The sequence below is a fragment of the Phaseolus vulgaris genome, chromosome 5 (genome assembly GCF_000499845.2).
Source record: "Phaseolus vulgaris cultivar G19833 chromosome 5, P. vulgaris v2.0, whole genome shotgun sequence".
Taxonomy (NCBI): Eukaryota; Viridiplantae; Streptophyta; class Magnoliopsida; order Fabales; family Fabaceae; genus Phaseolus; species Phaseolus vulgaris.
The window spans coordinates 26,266,451-26,289,527 of NC_023755.2; the positions used below are offsets into that span (position 1 = coordinate 26,266,451).

A 23,077-nucleotide genomic window follows, 5' to 3' on the forward strand; every position below is an offset into this window, starting at 1 on the left:
GTAAATAACTAGTAAAATAGGCCATGAACTGTGATTCGTACTCATATTACCAAATGAATTCATTCCTTCTGTAGCTAAACCAAGTCGGATATTTCTTGATTCTTTATCAAACTTTAGAATCTCGTCATCAAATTTCTTCCATTGAATAGAATAAGCTAGATGTCGGTACATGCCTTCACATTTTCTCTCAACTGTATGCCATCTAAGATTCTTAGCATCATATGGGTTTGCAAACAAACCCTTCATCATTGGAATGATGGGAAGATACCACATAACCTTCATTGGGGGTCCATGCTTTTCTATCTCTTCAATAGTATAATTATCTTTTTGTTTCAACTTATAACGTGATGACCCACACCTCATACAACTTTTCAACAATTCAAAATCTTTCTTATTTAATATACCACCAATAGGACATGCATGTATCTTTTTAGACTCTACACCCATCCAACAAAGAATCTTTTTGGCCTCATAATTGCAATTAGGTAAAGTATTTCCCTCTAGAAGCATATCCTTCAACAACTAAAGCATTCCATAAAGATTTTACCAGTTCATCCATTTATTACCTTCAAATTCATCAATCTTAACACTGCCGCCAACCGTGTGAAGTTAGTTGATCCAGGATACAATGGAATCTCTACATCACTTGACATACTTCCATATCCATGCGCTTCTACAAAAAACTCAGCTCCCAAATCACAAATCATATCTTCCAATTGATCTTCACGTACTTCACCATGTATTGCATCATCCTGGTGGACCCCACATATTCTTCAAATTATAGAAACACATGGTGTACCGACCAGGTCATTGGGTATGATGACGGGGACAAGAGAAGGGTAGGTGGTCAAGAAGTCAACGTAGTCGCCGCATGAAGAAGCGGCGTTCTGCAGTGTACGTAATCGGTTCTCGCCGAGACGTGTCACTATCTGAGAGAAAGACATTGCCTAAGTAAGACATCGCCCGTAGAGTCAACCCGCATGACGTAAGCATTTCACAGAAAGGGGGGCCCCACACGATGGGATAACCCTAAGTTGGGTGGCGGCACTGTGAGTCCCTCCGCACAGGATAAACGATCAAGTCAAAAGGGCACGTGACAATGCCCACGTGCTCATTAAAAATCTTCAAGGAAGGCTGCATGCATGACACGTGATTAATTAGGGCACCTAAATAGTATGATGGCACGAGAGATACAACGCTCAAGTTAGAGCCCAAGCGGCCACAAGGTTAATCATTGCACTCCAGAAAAGGGAAGTCCATGCGCCAGATACGTTCAGATCCTAGGAATAGCGGCGCAAGGACCTTCTCCAAGGAACCCTAGATAATAGCAGTACAAAGGTAAACCCTAGTTTTCACCTATTTAAAGGGCACGAAGAAGCCCTAGTGAGGTACGCTTTCACAGTTGCATGAGTTTTAACCTAGTTCTCATAAAGTTACTCAGAACAGTAGTCCTTAGTTGTTCTTGACGGCACACCCAGCTATGAGCACAAGGCAATTAGGGCCACACAGTTTAGTCACACAGTTCCAGTTGTTGAGATTATTATACAGTTTCTGGCTACTTTGGTGTTTCTCGCTAGCTGACTTGAGCGTTGGAGTGCAAACGGCCGCGAGGGCGCCCCTTTGTTCTTCTTTTTCAGGTACACACAGACGAGGCAGAACGAAGGTGCCCTAGCTCGTTAGAACAAGCCACGCATAAAGACGACCCAGGTCTACCGGCCAGAACATCTGGCGCCCACCGTGGGGCCGATATAAACATCGGTTCCACCACACAAGCTTTCAGTTCTAGTTTCCAACACTCAGATAAGTCGAGAGGATCCCCAGAGAGCCATGACCACCCGACCAGCATGCGCTAGGAGTGAAGAGATGACCCTACAGCAACTCATGGGCATGGTGCACGGGTTGCAAGACGCAGTGGCAGCCTCGAAAGTAGAACAGGAGCGCATGCAGGCGGACCTGACAGCCTCTCAAGCAAGAAGCGAGGAACTCCACCGCACCAAGGAGGAGTTACGTCATAGATGGCGTGGCAGAGACGAGCCGGAGGCTACATCCCCACCCAGGGAATTCACAACGCCATTTTCACAGGCAATCTTGGAGACAACAATTCCCAATACGTTCACGGGACCCAAAGCGACCTTCACGGGAATGGAGGATCCTGAAGCACACCTCACGGCGTTCCACACACAGATGTTGCTCGTAGGCGGTTCAGACGCCGTTAGGTGCAAGCTTTTTATGAGCACCTTAACAGGGATGGCCATGGATTGGTTCATCAGCCTCCCAGAGGGCCACATCATGTCCTTCGCCCAACTTTCACAACTATTTAGAGAACAGTATCTGGCCAACAGAACTCCCGCCCCAGTCTTGTACGATCTTTTCGACGTCAAGCAGTTCCAAGGCGAAACCCTAAAAGAATACATAAGTCGCTTTGGGGCACAGGTAGTGAAAGTAGGCACCAAGGAGGAACCCATGATTGTGTACGCGTTCAAGAAGGGGGTGCGTCTCGGATCTTTCAGTAAAACCTTCGCCGAGATAAGGCGACAGGCGGTAGAGCATATTGCCTCGGAAGGTGAAACGTACGAGAAATGCGTGACCGCTGCGCCAGCGCGTCCCAAGGCACAGATACGCATGCAACCCGTTCGGGTTCACCAAGCCGTCACAGAGAGAAAACACTTTGACAGGAACCGCGCTTACGAGCCACGGAGGACCCAACCTAAGGGTCGAGTAGAGGAAGGAAGAGAAGCAAGCAAGCCACCGAGGCACAACTTTGTGATGGAACTCAAAGATCTAATTGCGGTGCCCAGCATAGCCGACAGGTTGAGGCCACCGATTAAAGCTGACAGGGTGCTGGGACCTCGCAAGGAGTCACGGTGCGAATTCCACAAAGCATTCGGGCACCATATTAACAACTGTTTGGCGCTTGGCTATCAGTTGGATGAGCTTGTGAAGAATGGTTTCCTGAAGGATTACTTGATGGAGAAGCAGGCGGGACGATCGTCAGGCTCGCAACCGGGGGTAGTGAGGGACAGCAGCACGAGGCGCCCGTTCTCGGTGAAATCCACACCATAGCTGGTGGATTCTCGGGTGGTGGGTGTACTGCGTCACAGCGTAAAAGGTATGCGAGGTCCGTGATGTCAGTGGAAGTTTTTGAGGACCATTCGCCCGATGTGGACATCACGTTCACTAAGGAAGACCTCAGGGATGTTGTGCCGCACGACAACGATCCCATTGTGATCTCGCTCGTCACGGCAGAGAGGACGGTTCATCGGGTCTTGGTCGATCAAGGAAGCTCGGCAGATGTGATGTTCTGGCCGACCTTCAAAAGGCTACAATTATCTACAGACCAGCTGAGGCCATATGGGGGCTGCTTATACGGTTTTGCGGGTGATCAAGTCGAAGTCAGGGGATACATTGAGTTAAGAACAACGTTCACAGATGGGGCTGCTTCGCGCACGGAGAAAATCAAATACCTTGTCGTGAACGCCCCCTCAACATATAATATCCTATTGGGAAGGCCAACACTCAATAGGATAGGAGCTGTACCCTCCACGAGGCACATGAAGGTCAAATTACCTTCAATGGAAGGGGTGATCGTCACCATCCGATCTGACCAAGAGGAGGCGAAGAGATGCTACGAAAACAGCCTCAAGAACAGGCGATCAGTGTGCCATGTGACCACAACACCACCTCTTGGTGCGGGGAATGAGCATAAAAACCGACGAGCTATGGATGCAGCGTCAGAGGGGGCCGTCGAAGGCGACGTAGTTATGGATGTGGCGTTAGAAGCAGCCACCAAGGGCGACGTGACCAAGGAAGATGTCGAGGCGAGGTCTGAGAGAAACGCTCAAGTAGAGGAGGAGGAAAACTGCCCGGAAACCGCCAGGGAGTCAAGCATTGTGAGAGCATTGCTCGCTAGCGAGAAGAGGCCTCGGCCAGTTGGAGATTGGCTCGAAAGGGAGATCAGCGACAAAACTTTTAAGTTGGGAAAGACGTTAGATGGCAAGACGCAAGATCAGATCGCCAAGGTGATAGGCAGGCATCTGGACGCATTCGCGTGGTCTGCCTCAGATATGCCGGGAATTGACCTTGATTTCTTGTGTCATCGTTTAGCAATGGACCCTCAAGTCAAGCCAGTCCGACAAAGAAGAAGGAAATTCAATGAAGAAAGGAGACAGGCGATCAGAGATGAAACGCAGAAACTCCTCGAGGCAGGCCACATCAAGGAGATACAGTATCCGGAATGTCTCGCCAATGTTGTATTGGTAAAGAAGAGCAATGGGAAATGGCGAATGTGTGTCGATTTCAAAGATCTGAACAAAGCCTGTCCAAAGGATTCCTATCCTTTGCCAAGTATAGACGCCCTGGTGGACAGTGCAGCAGGGTGTAAGTTGTTAAGTTTCTTGGACGCATTCTCGGGGTATAACCAAATTAAGATGCACCCCATGGATGAAGAAAAAACTGCCTTCATGACGGAGAAGTCGTGCTATTGCTACAAGGTGATGCCTTTTGGGCTGAAGAATGCGGGGGCCACATACCAGAGGCTGATGGATAAAGTGCTTGCACCTATGCTTGGGAGGAACGTGCAAGCTTACGTTGATGATATGGTCGTGACATCCCTGGAAAAAAACCAGCATATTGCTGATTTGGAGGAGCTGTTTGTTACGATAGCCAAATATAAACTGAAGCTGAACCCTGAGAAGTGCATTTTCAGCGTGGAAGCAGGGAAGTTCCTAGGTTTTCTCTTGCCCTGTCGCGATTCGTGTTTGCTAGTGGAGAGAGGGGCCACCCGTATTTCCAGTGCTTGAAAAGGAATAATAGGTTTGTCTGGACGAAGGAGTGTGAAGAGGCTTTCGTGAAGCTCAAGGAGTACTTGGCGAGCCCGCCGGTTCTGTGCAAACCTCAAATGGGAGCGCCCCTCAGGTTATACTTCGCCGTAACTGAGAAGACGCTGAGTGCGGTGCTCGTCCAGGATCAAGATCAAGTTTAGAAGCCCGTTTATTTTGTTAGCAAGGTGTTGCAGGGCCCAGAAGTGAGATATCAGGCTTTGGAAAAAGCAGCGCTGGCAGTGGTGTTTTCGGAAGGAGGTTGCGCCATTACTTCCAGAGCTTTACAATATTGGTAATGACCGACTTACCCATCCAGAAGGTTCTGAAGAAACTGGATGTGGCTGGAAGAATGGTAAAATGGGCGGTAGAGTTTTCAGAATTCGACATCAAGTATGAGCCCCGGGGACCGATCAAGGGGCAAATCTTCGCTGACTTCGTGGTCGAGCTATCTTCTGAAACAGTGCAGAACGCCGGAGATGGTTTTCGTTGGGTGCTCTCGGTGGATGGGTCCTCTAACCAGTTCGGTAGTGGGGCCGGGGTTATTTTGGAAGGACCCAATGACGTGTTGATAGAGCAGTCCCTAAGGTTTGCCTTTAAAGCCAGCAATAATCAAGCGGAATATGAGGCTTTGATCGCTGGTATCTTGTTGGCAAAAGAGATGGGAGCAAGGGTGCTGATGGCCAAGAGCGATTTATTATTGATCACGGGCCAAGTAACTGGCGAGTTCCAGGCTAAGGATCCCCAGATGGCAGCTTATCTGGAGTATGTGCAGGAATTGAGGTGGTCTTTTGTTTTGTTCGAAGTCGTGCATGTGCCAAGAGAGCAGAACGCCCGAGCTAACTTACTAGCCAAGCTCGCCAGTTCGGGCAAGGGGGGCAGGTAGAGGACTGTCATACAAGAAACCCTGAAGACACCTCGAGCGTTCGTGGCAGACCACCAAGTTCTCCAAGTCTGCAAGTCAATGGAAGGGATGGCGAGGGGTCATAAGTCTTTATCTCAGGAGACCTTGAGGACACCAAGGGTTAGAGCGCATCCAGTGGGAGAGACAAAGATGACACAAGTTTGCGCCGTCCACGAGCCAGACACATGCATAACGCCATACCAGCGCTACATGGCAGATGGCGTACTCCCAATGGACCGGACGGAAGCTAGGAAGGTAAAAAAGAACTCCAGCAAGTTCACCCTCATCGATGGCGAGTTGTACAGGTTTGGGTTCACACACCCCCTTTTAGTATGTGTGCATGGAGAGAAGTGCACGAGAATTATGGTCGAGCTCCATGAAGGGATTTGTGGGACTCACATCGGAGGTCGAGCCTTGGCGACGAGAACTATCCATGCAGGTTATTATTGGCCGACAATGAGGGAAGACTGCAAGATATATGCCCAGCGTTGCAAGCAGTGCCAGGAGCACACCGATTGGCACAAGGCGCCCCCGGAAGGGCTAAAGTCAATCTACAGTCCCTGGCCTTTCCACACATGGGGAATCGATATTCTGGGACCCTTCCCATTGGTGATTAGGCAGATGAAGTATTTGGTTGTGGCAGTCGAATACTTCACGAAGTGGATTGAAGCAGAACCAGTAGCCCAGATCACCGCGCACAAGATTCAAAATTTCGTATGGAAGAATATTGTGTGTCGTTTCGGTGTGCCCAAGCGTTTGGTATCAGATAACGGGACTCAGTTCGAAAGTCACCTGTTGAAGAAGCTGTGCGAGGATATTGGAACACAACAGGTGTTCGCTTCTGTGGAGCACCCACAAACGAATGGGCAGGTGGAGTCAGCTAATCGGGTTTTACTGAGAGGTTTGAAGAGGAGATTGGAGAAGGCCAAAGGATCTTGGACTGAGGAAGTTCCCCGTATAATATGGGCATATCATACCACTGAGCAATTAGGAACCCACGAAACCCCGTTTAGCTTGGTGTACGGGTGCGATGCGATGATCCCAGTTGAAATCCAGGAAAGCTCGCTGAGATTCCAGAACTTCGTGGCGGAAGACTCGAATGCAGAAAGGAGAATGAACTTAGATTTGCTGGATGAGGTTAGGTAGGAAGCAAGGGTGAAGGCTGAAGCAATAAAGAGAAGAGTTGAGCACAAGTACAATTCTAGGGCGAGGCCAAGGCAATTCAGAGATGGCGACCTGGTGATGAGGAAGGCCCACCTGTACGAGATGCAGAACAAATTGTCACCCAAATGGACAGGACTGTTTAGAATAACTGAAACACTAGGGAACGGTGCCTACCGTTTGGAAACGATGGAAGGAGGGGCGATTCCTCGCACTTGGAACGCTACCCATCTCAAGTTTTATTACAGTTAGAACATTGTAAGTAGCAGTTAACTCGAACAAGTTGAGTGAAAAACAGTTTTTCAAGGTGGCGTTCTTTTTCCCCAAGGAGGGTTTTTTAATGAGGCCACCCAATAAAGAAAGTTCGAGTCTATCAAGTTTCCCAAGTTGTTTAAATAAGCATGCTCACCCCTTTTAAGTTTTCCAAATTTATCTCAAAATTAAAGCCTCGTCGCCACCTGGCGATCGGAGGCACAAGTCAAGTTGTAAACCCTCATCGCCAGTTGGCGATCAAAGGTGAAAGATAAGGTTTAAGTCCTCATCGCTGCTTGGCGATTGGAGGCACAAGTTAAGTTGTAAACCCTCATCGCCAGTTGGCGATCGAAGGTGAAAGATAAGCTTTAAGTCCTTATCGCCGAGCGGTGATCAGAGGCACTAGTATAAGATTTTAAGACCTCATCGCCACCTGGCGATCGGAAGCACAAGTATAAAGTTTTTAAATCCTTGTCACCATCCGGCAATCGGAGGTGCAAGTTAAGTTTTAGGCCCTACTCGTCAAGAACGGGTTTAGGCGAGAACAGATAAAGTCATTCTCGCCGTCGAGCGAGTTCAGGCAAGATAAAGTCCTTCTCGCCGTCGAGCGAGTTCAGGCAAGATAAAGTCCTTATCGCCGTCGAGCGAGTTCAGGCCAGATAAAGTCCTTCTCGCCGTCGAGCGAGTTCAGGCCAGATAAAGTCCTTCTCGCCGTCGAGCGAGTTCAGGCCAGATAAAGTCCTTCTCACCTCAGAGTGAGTTCAGGCAAGAACAAAATACAAGACCTCTTTGCTTAAGCAAATTGAGGCAAGTTCGAAAGTCGTCAGTGCAGAATCAGGCCCGCCTAGTTTTAGGCGATGACCTAGAAACACACATGTCACTTGGCAGATCAGGCAAGCGAGATTTCAGATACTAAAAATGACTCTCGCCTACTGCTCAGTAAGTAATTTCGTGTCAAATGTTATTGCTATAGACTAACCGTTTGTTTAAGATAAGTTGATTGCTAGAAAATTAAGCATCAGTTTGTGCTAAGTTAGTTGGATTAAGTGAAAGCCCACCAAGTTATCCAGTGATCGCACACCAGATAAAAGAGAAACCATGTGCATATGTTAAAGCGGTTTGAATTAAAAGGGAGTCATTACAAACAGTTTCGTTGCACATAAACAGGTGTTGAATATATAAGTCTTTCGGAAGGTTTCAAAACAAAGCGGCGAATGGAAAACTTAATCTGAAGGTACAATTTTTTCCATCTACCACTTCATGGCAAATCGAGAACTGAGAAAGGTCCAAGTCAGGGTAAGCACAAGCAAACTGCTCCAAGGCCGCGCCAAACCCGGAAGTCAGAACATTTGCAGCACTGAGGTCGAGTTCTTCAATTTGTTTCTTCAGCTTTCCGTTCTCCTCAAGCGCCTGGGTAAGCTTTGCTGCAGTCTCGCTCAGTTCCTTGGCTTTTTGATCCTTGGCGGTTTCGCTTTTGCCCAGCAGGTCCTCCCTCTCAATAGATTTGGCCTCGAGCTCAGCCACGTAGGCCTGTTTAGCCTTAAGGATCTCCTCCAGGTCCGCTAACTTCTCCCGCTGATGCACGAGTCTGCCCTCGAGTTCGGTGGCCTCTAAGAGCTTGACGTTGAACTTTTTGTCTAGCTCAGCGCTGTTTTTACGTTCGTCCCGCAACTCGTCCTTCAGAGCATTCTCTAACCTTGAAAACTCCAATCCCCTCATCGTAAGATCACGCTTAAGTTGTTGGACTTGGTCCTTCGCAGCACCGGCTTCAGATTCATACTGGTTCAAGGAGTCCCTTAGAGCCTCGCCCATCATCTGGTAAAGGCGTTTCTCTACGCACTCAGTAGTCACAGCGTTAAGGTGAACGGCGTGGGCTTTCAAGACCTCCTCGACCGGGGCTGGAAGAGCAGGGATTAGGAGAGGGATTGAGGGTTGGTTCTCACCACCACCCTCACAAGTGGGAACGACCAGGGAAGCGTCAGGGTGCGGCGACGATACGTTTGGCTCCACTACAGGCTGGGGAGACCACTGAATATCCGTAGCCTGCTCCAGAACGCCTCCAGCAGCTGAAGTGTTCGATGGTAGAGCGTCCCCAGCACTCTCAAAGGGTGTGGAGACACTGGGGGGATTCTCTGCGTAATCTGGGCCTGTACTCTCGATTGCGGGCAGCTCGGCGACAGTTGCCCTGTTCCTTTTACAGATGAGTCCATCTTCAGTACTCTCGTCATCCTCCTCATCCGAAACCATTGTGGGATTCTTCCTCTTGGCCCTCTTTGGTGGCAGTTTCTTTCTCGCAGGGGCAGGAGGGGCGACGAGGGAAGATGAGCCCACGGGAGGAAGCTCGCCTCGAGCTACGGCGGCTTCCGCTACAGAATTCGGGACGGTTTGAGAACCCGCGGCGAGTTTGTGGCGTTTGGCTATAGAACGCAGTCTGGCCATATGATCTTTCCCCAACATTGTATCTGCACAAAGTGATCAATGTTCACAAATCAACCCAGTTACAGATACAGGTAATTAGCAATACAAGGATCAGGCGGCGAAGAGTGAGCGCAGGACAGCGTAATACGAACAAGTTTGATAAAGAGTAAAATAGACTTGGCACAGGAAGAGAAATCCAGATAGACTAGAGGGGAAAACCTATGTAAAAGTCTAGTTGATCCTCATAGAATTCCAACTTGATGATTGAGGGGGTGGGTAAGGTAGTATTGGTGGAGGCAACTTCTTTCCAGAAGTTGCACAAGTCTCTATCAAGCTCCCCCATCTTCTCTGGACTCCTAGCTTTCCGAAAATGATCCTTGGAATCCTTTTTTCCCTTGTTAACCCAGTACAAGGGGAACCCATCGAGAAGCGTAGGATTCTGATCATTACAACAAACACGAACAAACTTACCCTTCCAATCCTTATAAGATTGCTGGAAGATGGAAAGGATGGATCTCCCAGCAATCCCATTGAAGCTTACCCATAGGCGATCCCCTGGGTTTTTAGCCTCGAACAGAAACATGAACACATCTACAGAGGCTGGATGGCCTAGGTGCGCACAAACAATTTGGTATGCCCTGACAAACGCCCAGCCGTTGGGATGCAGCTGGGCAGGGGCAATATCAAGCTCGGTCAGGAGCTCCCTCTCAAAGCGAGTAAAGGGGAACCTGAGCTTAACCTTCTTGAACACGGTTGCATAGACGAAGCAGAAAGGGTGGCCATCCTTGCCATCGTTATCAGTACAGACAGGTTCCCCAGGAGGACAAGGACGAATAACAACCTTGTCGTCATGCTCCTTATGGAAGGTGAGGTGGGTCTTATCTCTCAAGCGAAGAATATCGGCCTCAGAGTTAATCAAGGAAGTCTCGTTCAGCAGAGCTGGAGGAGCCCATGGGTACAACAGTTTGTAATAAGGAATGGGGCATGCGGTGGCACTGGTTTGTGGGGGAGTTGATTGCGATTGGTTAAGACGAGAGGGCGCAGGCCTCTGAGCCCGGTTTGAAAGGATTGCAGGATCCCTAGGTGGGTTACGAGATGTGGAGGGGTTTCCTGACGAAGGTTGTTTGCGAGATTTTGGAGGAGGGTTTCGAGAGGGGGCAAGGTTGTTTGGTGTGGCCCCTGTACGAGCCATCGAAAACTGCAGGAAAGACGAAAGGAGAATGAGAAAAGGAAAGCGGAGGGTCGATAAAAAGAATAATTCGATTCGAAAACGGGAAGGGAAATCAGCATGAACAAAGGGGGTCGCAGAAAGGGAAAGAAAAACCTAAAACGCAGGAAAAAGCAAAACAGAGAACAAAAGCCCACAACGTATGCTCCAAGCAGTTAAGGGATGATGCAAGCCGATTAAAATGCGGTGAGCACTAACGAAAGTGATAAAAGGTTTACCTTTTTGATGATCGAAGGAGCGCGCGAGGAAATGATGAATAGGGAGACGAAGCGTTCACCAGAGCGTATCGAAAGTTTGAAAGCGCAGAAGAAAGATAATGTAACAGTGTAGTGGCGCGAGAAGTTTAGAGTTTCGAATGTTACGGGAAGCGCAAACGACACGAAATAACAACCATCGATGAGTCCACGTGTCATTTGATAGGGGGGTTGGTGAAGTGTCAAGTCAGTAACCAGCGTGGGCCTTAGCGCGCGAAGCCACGTAGATCGCCGTAGTTAACTTATCCCTCCGCCAAAAGAATCGCAACCCGCACGCCAGTCGACTCATCAAGGGCGATAACGGGACCAAGAAGTACGCATAATCGTCGGTTGCGCAGAGGCGGTCTTCAACATGTGCGACCACCGGCAGTATCATTGCCAAAGGAGAAACCAGGCGATCTGACACCGCTACAAGCAAGACATCGCCGACTATCCCGATAAGCTCGGGGGGCGAAAATGCCGAGGGTTCGAATAAGAAAGCTCAAACGAGCGAACATCCCGCACGAAAAACGAAGGTCGAGCAGAGCCATGGGTGAAGTGATCATGAGTAAGGTATTTAAGGAATAAGGAAACAAGCAAACGCTATCTAAAGAATTCACGCCAAGCATAATGAAGGGAATGACAGAGGTAACGCGCGCGACATGGCAAAGAACGTAAGCATGCAAAATAAGTCGAACAACATTTAACGTAAAGGAAAAGTAAACCAGCGTTAGGGTTACAAACGGAGTTTATGACAAGTGCAAGATGAAAATATAACCCTACGCACACATCCTAATGTTGCACAAGAAGCGAGAACATATCGCTCATCAGTGGCCCCCAGAGTTTGAGCAATATGACGAAGAAGCCTCATCTCCGAACCTCAAAGCCCGAGTCAGCAATGCCCTCCGACGATCGTTTATCTTCGAACCTACATAAAAAGGAGCAAAGTACAGTAAGAGACAGAAATGAAACAAAGTATTTCCAAGCAAAATCATACAAAAAATCCAGCAAAAACAGAAAGAAGGAAGGTCATAGGGAAAGCCTCACACACATATGTATTTCCCCAAAAGCTCGGCGTTATACTCTAAACTTATCAAGGTAGCCGCGTCGAAACCTCCAGCGCCCGCCAGGATCTTGCAAGCCTCCTGATCCCTTGGGGACAGCTTCTTGAGAAGCTTAGCTTTTAAGGCTCGGGCGTCCTTTGTCCAATACAAAGGAAAGCCGTCTAGAGCGGAAGGCGCAAGGCTGGAACAACACACCTTGAAGAATCTACCTTTCCACTCCCTGAAGGTTTGCTGGAAAGGAGTCAAAAGAATCCTGCCAGGAATGTTACTAAGAGTCACCCATAGGTTATTTCCCTGCCTCTTCACCTCGAAGAAGTGAAGGAAAATATCTACGGAGGGTGCACATCCAAGGAAGCCAAACAGAATGCCAAAGGCCTTCACGAAGGCCCAACTGTTAGGATACAGTTGGGCTGGGGCAGTGTTCATATCTGTTAACAACTTCTTCTCGAACCTAGAAAAGGGAAGGCGTACGCCGACACACTTAAAGACTACTTGGTAAAAATAGAAAAAGGGGACCCCATTATTGGATCGTTCATCCCCACACACCGGCTCCCCTAAGGTGCAAGGAAGCACGGTGATGTCGTCATCATGCCTTTTAGCGAAGGCACGGTGATCGTAGGAACATGGATCCCCCTTGTGTTCCCTTATGGGCCTGGTGGAGAGTAAGCAAGAGTACTCATCGAGAAGTTCGCTCGAAGCCCATGGGTAAAGATCCTTATAAACCACTATGGAGGAAGAAGGGTTGGTGGACATCTTAGTACGTGCTATCTGTGAAGGGGCTAAAGAGCAAAGAGGAAGGGCTCAGCAATAGAGTGGAGGAAGGGGTTGGCAAAGAAAGAACACAGGGGAAGTTCTTGAGAAGAAGATGAATAGTGCAAGAAAGATGTGAAAGAAGTAGAGTCAGTAAGTTGATGTGCGGGGTTTTCAAGATGCGCCTTATGACCGGGCCACGTGTCGCGAGGTCAAGGTACGAATTAAAGTGCCATCCGTCTCGCTCAGAGAATATCATATCATCAGAGTCCTTGAGAGGGTACGTTGCGCCGGCAATGCAGAGATGTCACGTCAATCGGTCGGAGGATGACACGTCATCAAAACGTCGCAAGGGCAGCAGGGGGCAAGCTTTAGTCTTTTTGCTGAAAACAAGTTATCAGCTCAAGACTGGGGGGCTTGTGTACCGACCAGGTCATCGGGTATGATGACGGGGACAAGAGAAGGGTAGGTGGTCAAGAAGTCAACGTAGTCGCCGCATGAAGAAGCGGCGTTCTGTAGTGTACGTAATCGGTTCTCGCCGAGACGTGTCACTATCCGAGAGAAAGACATCGCCTAAGCGGACATCGCCTAAGTAAGACATCGCCCGTAGAGTCAACCCGCATGACGTAAGCATTTCACAGAAAGGGGGGGCCCACACAATGGGATAGCCCTAAGTTGGGTGGCGGCACTGTGGGTCCCTCCGCACAGGATAAACGATCAAGTCAAAAAGGCACGTGACAATGCCCACGTGCTCATTAAAGATCTTCAAGGAAGGCTGCATGCATGACACGTGATTAATTATGGCACCTAAATAGTATGATGGCAAGAGAGATACAACGCTCAAGTTAGAGCCCAAGCGGCCACAAGGTTAATCATTGCACTCCAGAAAAGGGAAGTCCATGTGCCAGATACGTTCAAATCCTAGGAATAGCGGCGCAAGGACCTTCTCCAAGGAACCCTAGATAATAGTAGCAGTACAAAGGTAAACCCTAGTTTTCACCTATATAAAGGGCACGAAGAAGCCCTAGTGAGGTACGCTTTCACAGTTGCATGAGTTTTAACCTAGTTCTCATAAAGTTAGTCAGAACAGTAGTCTCTAGTTGTTCTTGATGGCACACCCAGCTGTGAGCACAAGGCAATTAGGGCCACACAGTTTAGTCACACAGTTCCAGTTGTTGAGATTATTATACAGTTTCTGGCTACTTTGGTGTTTCTCGCTAGCTGACTTGAGCGTCGGATTGCAAACGGCCGCGAGAGCGCCCCTTTGTTCTTCTTTTTCAGGTACACACAGACGAGGCAGAACGAAGGTGCCCTAGCTCGTTAGAACAAGCCACGCATAAAGACGACCCAGGTCAACCGCCCAGAACACATGGTAAATTTAATAATTCAACATGCCATGTCCAAGTTATATAAGATTGAAGAAAATCACATAGAAGGTGCTCCCTAATTTTTTTAATATTCAGTATCCTTCCATTCAAACAATTAACGCACAAACACCTAAACTTTACCCTATCATGACCACTATTATTGGCGTTACGTTGCATAAGTTGTATAAATTCTTCTACTCCTCTTTCGTACTTATCACTTATGTGAACGAAATTAATCCAATTTTGATCCATTATGTTTTGTAATGATCATTCAGGTGTTTACTAATAAGTGTGAAATCTCACGTTTGTCGAGGGTCAAACACACCTGGACTCAATACCAACACGTATCAATTGTAAAGGATCGAACACCCTTCGACTCAATACCAACACGTATCAATTGCTGAGAGTTGAACACCCTCAAACTCAATACCAAAACGATAATTCTATTCTAACCTAACAACTAACATAATATAAATTAATAATAAATTCAAATTATAATAAATACTATATATAAAAATTAAAAATCATTAACTAAATAATATCAATCTATTTACAATCTAATAATTTAATAATTCTATTCTAACCTAAAAACTAACATAATATAAATTTAAATAAAAAAATTATATTAAATACAAAATATACAAATTAACAACACTAAAAAATTATTAAAAAAAAAATTAAAACGTCACCAACCTTATGAGTGAAGGCAACAGTGGTGGTGAAGTGCAACAATGGTGAACGACATCGGCGATGGTGGCGAACGGCAGCAGCGGCGGTGGCGAACGACAGCAGCGAAGAACCAAATGGAGGTACATAGAAAACCCAAAGAAGACAACGTGCAAGTCAATGAAACAGTAGGATATGAAAAACCTTCACCAACAATGGAGGACAAAAACGAATAAGAGAAACAAAAAATAAATAAATAAGCAATTGTGAGTAAGAAGCAGAGAGCTCTAAAGAAACTTACACAATGGCTCGAAGATGACAATGACTCAAAGACGAAGAAGAAGAAAAGAAAGCCAAGAAGGAAAATAAAGTGCGAGAAGACAAGGAAATACGAAAGCATAATTGGTGCTATGAATAAGGGTAATAAAATGACTATAAAACAACGACTATGAGTAAATCCCCCGTTTTAGACTAAAGCATTTGGTCTAAAACAAAGGCTATAAGTTAAAGCGTCATTTTAGACGAAAGCACTTGGTCTAAAACGAAGGCTATGAGTAGTAGCCACCATTTTAGACCAAGCGCTTACTCATAGCCACTATTTTATAGTCATTTAATTTCCAAAAGACGAGGAGATGCTGGTATACGCCTTCAAAAAGGGCGTGCTGCCGGGACCTTTCTGTGAGGCGCTAATCAGGGCTCACCCCGCCACGTTTGCTGAGGTTAGGCGACTTGCGGTGGCCCACATCGCCGATGAGAGTGAGGTCGCCGAGAAGAGAGGGAGCGTGGCCCACGCTAGGCCACATGCCCAGACCAGGATCCAGCCACAGAGGGTGCTGGAGACAGCGGCGGCCTAGAGGGATCAAAGGACTCGCCATCCTTATGATCCAAGGAAAAACAAGGGCAGGGGCCCAGGGCGCCCCAGGGAGTACAATCGCCCGCCAAAGCATAAATTTGTCATGGGGTTGGCGGACCTGATCGCCATTCCCAATATAGCAGCCAGGCTCAAGGCACCTGAGAAGGTGGGCGACAAGGTGTTAGGACCAAAACCAGACGCCTGGTGCGAATTCCACCAGAGTTTTGGTCACACCGTCGATTCATGTTTGGCACTGGGATACCAGCTCGACGACCTGGTCAAGAGCGGTTTCCTGAATGACTACCTGCTGGACAAGAGGACGGGGGGCGCGTCGAGTTCCCAGCCGGCGGGGGGTGAGGCTCAGCAGCATGAGATGCCCACTCATGGAGAGATCCACACCATCGCAGGAGGTTTCTAGGGTGGTGGATGCATCGCATCACAGAGGAAGAAGTATGCAAGGTCTGTGATGACGGTGGACATGTTCGAGGACCACTCGCCAGATGTGGACATTACGTTCACAAGAGAAGATCTCAGGGACGTTGTGCCTCATGACAACGATCCCATAGTTATCTCGCTTGTCACAGCGGGGAGGAAGGTCCACAGGGTACTGGTGGACCAAGGAAGCTCGGCAGATGTGATGTTCTGGCCGACCTTCACACAGCTGCAACTACCCCTTGACCAGCTGAGGCCCTATGGAGGGTGCTTGTATGGGTTCGCTGGCGATCAGGTTGAGGTTAGGGGGTACATCGAGTTAAGAACTACATTCACGGATGAGGCGGGCTCGAGGACGGAGAAAATCAAGTACCTCGTCGTGAATGCTCCCTCAGCATATAACATTCTGTTGGGAAGACCAACACTCAACAGAATAGGAGCTGTGCCCTCGACCAGGCACATGAAGGTGAAGTTGCCGTCTATGGAGGGGGTGGTGATCACCATCAAATCTGACCAGAAGGAAGCGAAGAAGTGCTATGAGAATAGCCTGAAAAATAAGAGGTCAATAAGTTACATCGCTACCACCCCGCCTCCCGGTGTGAAGCCCAGGTCGACGGTGGTGGAGGCGACCGCCGGTAGCGATGTCGTCATGGTAGATGTTGAAGCAAGGGAGGAGAACGCCGATCGGGAAGAAGAGGCAAGGAACCGCCCAGAGGAAGCGAGGGAGCTGGGAATCGCCAAGGCGGTGATCGCCAGAGAAACCCGACCCAAACCCGTCGAGGAGTGGCTCGAAAGGGAGATCGGGGAAAGGTCTTCAAGCTGAGAAGATCTTTGGAGGCTGACCTCCAAGACCAGATCGCCGAGGTGATAGAGCGGCATCTGGATGCATTTGCATGGTCTGCTTCAGACATGTCGGGAATCGACCCCGACTTCTTGTGCCATCGCCTAGCAATGGACAACCAAGTCAGACCAGTGCGGCAAAGAAGAAGGAAGTTTAACGAGGAGAGGAGGCAGGCGATCAGGGACGAAACACAGAAGCTCCTCGCCGCAGGCCATATCAGGGAAGTTCAGTACCCTGAGTGGTTGGCCAATGTCGTGCTGGTGAAGAAAAGCAATGGATAGTGGCGCATGTGCGTCGACTTCACTGATCTGAACAAGGCTTGCCCAAAGGACTCGTATCCTTTGCCAAGCATAGATGCCCTGGTCGACAGTGCTGCGGGGTGTAAGTTGCTGAGTTTCCTGGACGCCTTCTCAGGGTACAACCAGATAAAAATGCATCCTATGGACGAAGAGAAGACCGCCTTCATGACCGAGAGATCGTTCTACTTCTACAAAGTGATGCCCTTTGGGCTAAAGAACACGGGGGCCACATACCAAAGATTGATGGATAGGGTACTTGCACTAATGCTGGGAAGGAATGTGCAAGCGTATGTGGATGATATGGTCGTGACCTCGCCGGAAATGAGCAAGCACGTTGCGGACCTGGAGGAGTTGTTCACCACAATCGCCAAGTTCAGGTTGAAGCTGAACCCCGAGAAGTGCATTTTTGGCGTGGAGGCAGGGAAGTTCTTGGGATTCCTCTTAGCTGAAAGAGGAATAGAGGCAAATCCTGATAAGTGTGCTGCCATCTTGGCGATGAGGAGCCCGGCTACCGTGAAGGAAGTGCAGTAGCTTACAGGTCGGATGGCCGCCCTGTTTCGTTTCGTTTCGGCCAGTGGAGAGAAAGGCCATCCGTACTTCCAGTGTTTAAGGCGAAACAATAAGTTTGCCTGGACGAAGGAGTGTGAAGAGGCCTTCGTCAAGCTTAAAGAGTACCTGGCGAGCCCGCCGGTTTTGTGCAAACCGTTGGTGGGGACCCCTCTCATATTGTATTTTGCTGTGACTGAGAGGGCGGTGAGTGCGGTGCTCGCCCAAGACCAGGCTCAGAAGCCTATTTATTTCGTCAACAAGGTGTTCCATGGCCCGGAGGTGAGGTATCAGGCCTTGGAGAAAGCTGCACTGGCTGTGGTATTTTCGGCGAGGAGGTTGCGCCACTATTTTCACAGTTTTACAATACTGGTGATGACCGACTTGCCCATCCAGAAAGTCCTGAAGAAGCCTGATGTAGCTGGGAGGATGGTGAAATGGGCAGTGGAGCTGTCGGAGTTCGACATCAAGTATGAGCCCCGAGGACCAATCAAGGGGCAAGTTTTCGCCGATTTCGTGGTCGAGCTCTCGTCGGAGGCAGCACGAGTTGAAGGGGATGGTTTTCGTTGGGTGCTCTCGGTGGACGGATCGTCAAACCAGCAGGGTAGCGGTGCTGGAGTCATCCTGGAAGGGCCCAACGATGTGCTGATTGAACAGTCCCTGAGGTTTGCCTTCAAAGCCAGCAACAATCAAGCAGAATATGAAGCGCTGATCGCCGGAATCTTGCTGGCCAAGGAGATGGGAGCCAGGGTGCTGATGGCTAAGAGTGACTCGCTGTTGGTCACGGGACAAGTAGCAGGCGAGTTCCAGGCCAAGGATCCACAAATGGCGGCTTACTTAGCGTACGTGCTGGAATTGAAGGTTTCCTTTGTCTCCTTTGAAGTGGTGCATGTGCCCAGAGAGCAGAATGCCCGAGTAGACTTGCTAGCTAAGCTCGCCAGTTCCGGCAAGGGGGGTAGGCAGAGGACGGTGATCCAAGAAACTCTGAAGGCGCCTAGAGCATTTGTGGCAGACCACATGATCCTTCAAATAAGCAAGTCGACGGAGAAAGCGGCGAGGAGTCACAGGTCTTTGACTCAGGAAACCTTGAGATCGCCGAGAATAAGAGCATGTCGGGGGGAGAGGGTGAACATGACACAGGTCTGCGCTACGCATGAGCCAGACACATGGATAACACAATACCAGCGATGCCTGGCAGATGGCCTTCTCCCGCTGGATCCGACGGAGGCTAAGAAGATAAGGAAGAACTCCAGCAAGTTCACAATGATTGATGGCGAGTTGTATAGGTTTGGGTTCACACACCCACTCCTGGAATGTGTGCACGGAGAGAAATGTACAAGAATTATGGCCGAGCTCCATGAAGGGATATGCGGAAGTCACGTCGGGGGTCGAGCTCTGGCCGCAAGAACCCTCCGTGCAGGTTACTACTGGCTAACAATGAGGGAGGACTGCAAGAGGTATGCACAGTGTTGCAAGCAATGTCAGCAGCACGTCGATTGGCAAAAAGCGCCCCCAAAAGAGTTAAAGTCGATTTACAGCCCTTGGCCGTTTCATACATGGGGAATCGACATCCTGACACCTTTCCCATTGGCGATCAAGCAGATGAAGTACTTGGTGGTGGCAATTGAATATTTCACCAAGTGGATCGAAGCAGAACCAGTAGCCCAGATCACCGCACACAAGATCGAGAGCTTTGTGTGGAAGAACATCGTGTGCCGGTTTGGTGTGCCTAAGTGCCTGGTGTCAGACAACGGGACTCAGTTTGCAAGTCACCTGTTGAAGAAGTTATGCGAAGAGGTAGGAATTCAACAAGTATTTGCATCTGTCGAGCACCCTCAGACGAATGGCCAAGTAGAGTCCGCCAATCGGGTGTTGCTAAGAGGCTTGAAGAGAAGGCTGGAGAAAGCCAAAGGATCCTGGGCTGAGGAGGTACCCCGCATAGTTTGGGCGTACCACACCACCGAGCAGTCAGGAACACATGAGACCCCGTTTAGCCTGGTCTATGGATGCGACGCAATGATTCCAGTGGAAATCCAGGAGAGCTCGCCGAGATTCCAGAACTTTGTAGCGGAAGACTCGAATGAGGAAAGAAGGTTGAATCTGGATTTGCTGGATGAGGTCAGGGAGGAGGCGAGAGTAAAAGCCGAGGCAGTGAAAAGGAGGATTGAACGAAGGTATAACTCGAAGGTGATGCCGAGGCAGTTTAAAGAGGGCGACCTGGTGATGAGGAAGGCCCACCAGTACGAGATGGAAAACAAGTTGTCGCCAAAGTGGACGGGACCGTTCAGAATAATCGAGGCGCTCGGGAACGGCGCCTACCGCTTAGAAACGTTGGAAGGAGGGGCGATTTCTCGCACTTGGAACGCCACACACCTCAAGTTATATGACAGTTGAAGCTTTGTAAGTAAAGACAAACACGAAGAGATTTGCAAGCTTTCTGTTAAAACAGTTTGAAGGGGGCACTCTTTTTTCCCTAAGGAGGGTTTTTAATGAGGCCACCCAATAAAGAAGAGTTTTCAAAGTTTAAAGTTTCTAAGATTGCATGCTTGTTGTTTCGAAAGTTTTAGAAAAAGACCTTATCACTCGTACGTGATTTAAGGCAAGTTTGAAGTTATGCTGCATGCTTTCTAAAAGTTTTAAAGTCCCCATCGCTTTTCGGCGATTGGCGGCATCAGTTAAAGTTAAAAGTCCTCATCGTCTTTCGGCGAGAAAGAGATTAAAGTCCTCCTCGACTTTGTGCGAGTGCAGGCGAGAACAAGTTAAAAGTCCTCAGTGCATCCAGGGAAGAGGAGATGTAGTCCCTGGGCAAAGTAGAGGCACTAGATAAAGACCTTCTCACCGTCGAGCGAGTTCAGGCAAGATAAAGACCTTCTCGCCGTCGAGCGAGTTCAGGCAAGATAAAGACCTTCTCGCCATCGAGCGAGTTCAGGCAAGATAAAATCCTTCTCGTCTCGAACGAGTTCAGGTATGGTGTGAAGGGTGGAAGAAGTTTAAAGGATGGCTAAGGTAGGTTCAAAGAGAACGCCTAACTATCCGGCTTATTGTTCTGAAACTCAGGGAGGTAGAGAAGGATCTGAAAGGCGCTTCTACCCCCAGATGAGGGAACAATAGCCAAGTTATGAAGGCAAAAGGAAGCTTACATCGCCAGGACCCTATGGCGATCAGAAGAAGTCCAGGCGATGGCAAGAGTAAGGGCCTATTTCGATGGAGCAGATCAGGTGAACTATATCTTAAACTATCAGTTGGATTGAAACTTGCTGTTTAGTAAGAAGTTTCACGCTGAAGTTCGTTGCCTTAAGTTCACAAGTTATTAAAATGCCATCGTTTGAGAGTTGATAGTTTGCTCGAGTTTGAAGCAGTAAGTATACGATTGGGCCCGCAGAATCGCTAAGATAATTTTTTTAAGCGGTTTCTACAAGGAAAAGCGAAGTAAACAGAGAGACCATGTGCAGAAGCGGGAGAAGTTATAATAAGGGTGGTATCAGTTCGAATGCATAAGAAGAAAAAAAGTTATTACAGGTAAAGTTTGTGCAAAAAGGAACAAGCATTAATTCCCAGGGAATAAGTGATGGAGGGAGACGACTAATCTTCAGAAGGCACGATCTTCCCATCCACCACTTCATTACATATCGACACCATGGAGAGGTCGAGCTCGGGGTACTGGCAGGCGACTTGCTCCAGGGCGGCGTCGAATCCGACGGCAAGGACTTGGGCAGAGCTTAGTTCGAGCTCTTCTTTTTGTTGTTTGAGCCCCTCGGTTTGCTGCTTCAGCTCGTCAGCTCGTTTCTTCAGTTCTTCAGTTTCCCCACGAGCCTGAGCAAGGTCGTCAGCAACCTTCTTGCCTTCGTCCCGCGCCTGGGTCAGCTCTGCAACAATTTTCTCGTTTTCCTCTCGAGCATTGGCGAGCTCGTCCACGGCGTCGTCCCTCTCCTTCTCGACCTTTTCGAGGAGAACCTCCCGATCAACCGATCTCTTTTCAAGGTTCTCTACCTTGGCTGCATCCGCTTTCATCGATGCCTCCAAGTTGGCCACCTTAAGCCTATAGGGAACCAGCTTGCTCTCCAGCTCGATTTTCTCTTGAGCTAGGAGGTGCAGTTTCTGGCGCAGATCGGAGGCCTCCTTGCGCGCAACCCTCAGCTCGGCGCGTCCTCCACCCTTGAGTGATCGATCTCTACCATCATCAGGTTGCAAGACAGCTTTTCCGCCTCGATCCTTATCAGGCGATTTTCCTCCTGGAGTGTGGAGATCTCGTCCTGAAGCTTTTTGTTGGAGCTCTTCACAGCCTTTGTTATGATTGAGGGAAGGTCCTCTGCCATCATCTTTAGTTTAGCTGTGAAAGGCCCCCAGACTTCTTTGACCAAGGGGGGAAGGCTTGCAGTTGCTGCTGGTGGAGGTGCTGAAGGAGCCTGGTGCTGACTCTCACCACCACCCTCTTGAATCGGTTGAGCAAAGGGGTCTTCCTGGCGTGGTGGTGAAGTAGGGGACTCGGTTATGAGTATCGGTGAGTTATGAGCGCCCTCATCCCCACCTGGTGCGGCTTCAGCAATTGAGGCGGTTGAAGGAGGACCCTCTCCAGCAGATACGAACGGCGTGGAGGCACTAGGAGGGTTCTCCATGAAGTTGGGCTCGTTGTTTTCCGCCGCAGGAAGCGCGACTGCCAAAGGTGTTGCTTGGACCGGCGGTGTTGGAGCTGGGGGAGAAGGCGGTGTTGGAGCTGGGGAAGAGGGCGGTGTTGGTGTTGGGAGAGCGGGTGGTGAAGAAGGTGCCACCCTTTTCCTTTTAGTGACAAGGCTGTCCTCAGTCGCCTCATCATCCTCATCCTCATCTTCTTGAACCACTTGAGGGGTTTTCCTCTTTGGTTTCCTTAAGATGAGCTTTTTTCGTTGAGGGGCGGGCAGTGTCTCTGGAGGAGCTGGGCCTTAAGGAGGCGATCTGCCCTGGGCAGCGGCGATCTCCACCACTGAGTTGGGCACGGTCTGGGAACCCGTCGCCAACTTATGAGTTCGGGCGAGCGCCCTCAGTTCAGCTAATTTGCCTTTGCCCAACATGAGGTCTGCACAGGGTAAAAATATACAAGTAAGCACAAAGGCAAAAGCAAAACATACGAGTACGTGTGCGAATAATGCAAACAGATGGCGCATGAATTAAAAACCAAGTCCAGTGCGCAACACGCAGGATGCCCGATGGTAGATAACAGAGATGCGCAATCAGTTCCAACGCAAAACGAAAACCTAAGTGTCGAGGTA

The 23,077-nt window shown here is 49.0% G+C and overlaps 3 protein-coding genes across 3 annotated transcripts; 2 read left to right on the forward strand and 1 right to left on the reverse strand.

Moving 5' to 3' along the window:
* Nucleotides 1–1,827: 1,827 nt before the first annotated feature.
* Nucleotides 1,828–3,063, forward strand: LOC137834198 (uncharacterized). Its single transcript, XM_068642260.1, has one exon. It carries the CDS (start codon nt 1,828–1,830, stop codon nt 3,061–3,063), a length of 1,236 nt encoding a protein of 411 aa, XP_068498361.1.
* A 62-nt stretch (nt 3,064–3,125) lies between these two features.
* LOC137834199 (uncharacterized) lies at nt 3,126–5,703 on the forward strand. The gene is made up of 2 exons (XM_068642261.1): nt 3,126–4,377; nt 5,015–5,703. Exons 1-2 carry the CDS (start codon nt 3,126–3,128, stop codon nt 5,701–5,703), a joined length of 1,941 nt encoding a protein of 646 aa, XP_068498362.1.
* Nucleotides 5,704–21,413: 15,710 nt separating this feature from the next.
* Nucleotides 21,414–21,842, reverse strand: LOC137834201 (uncharacterized). The gene has a single exon (XM_068642262.1). It carries the CDS (start codon nt 21,840–21,842, stop codon nt 21,414–21,416), a length of 429 nt encoding a protein of 142 aa, XP_068498363.1.
* Nucleotides 21,843–23,077: the final 1,235 nt, after the last annotated feature.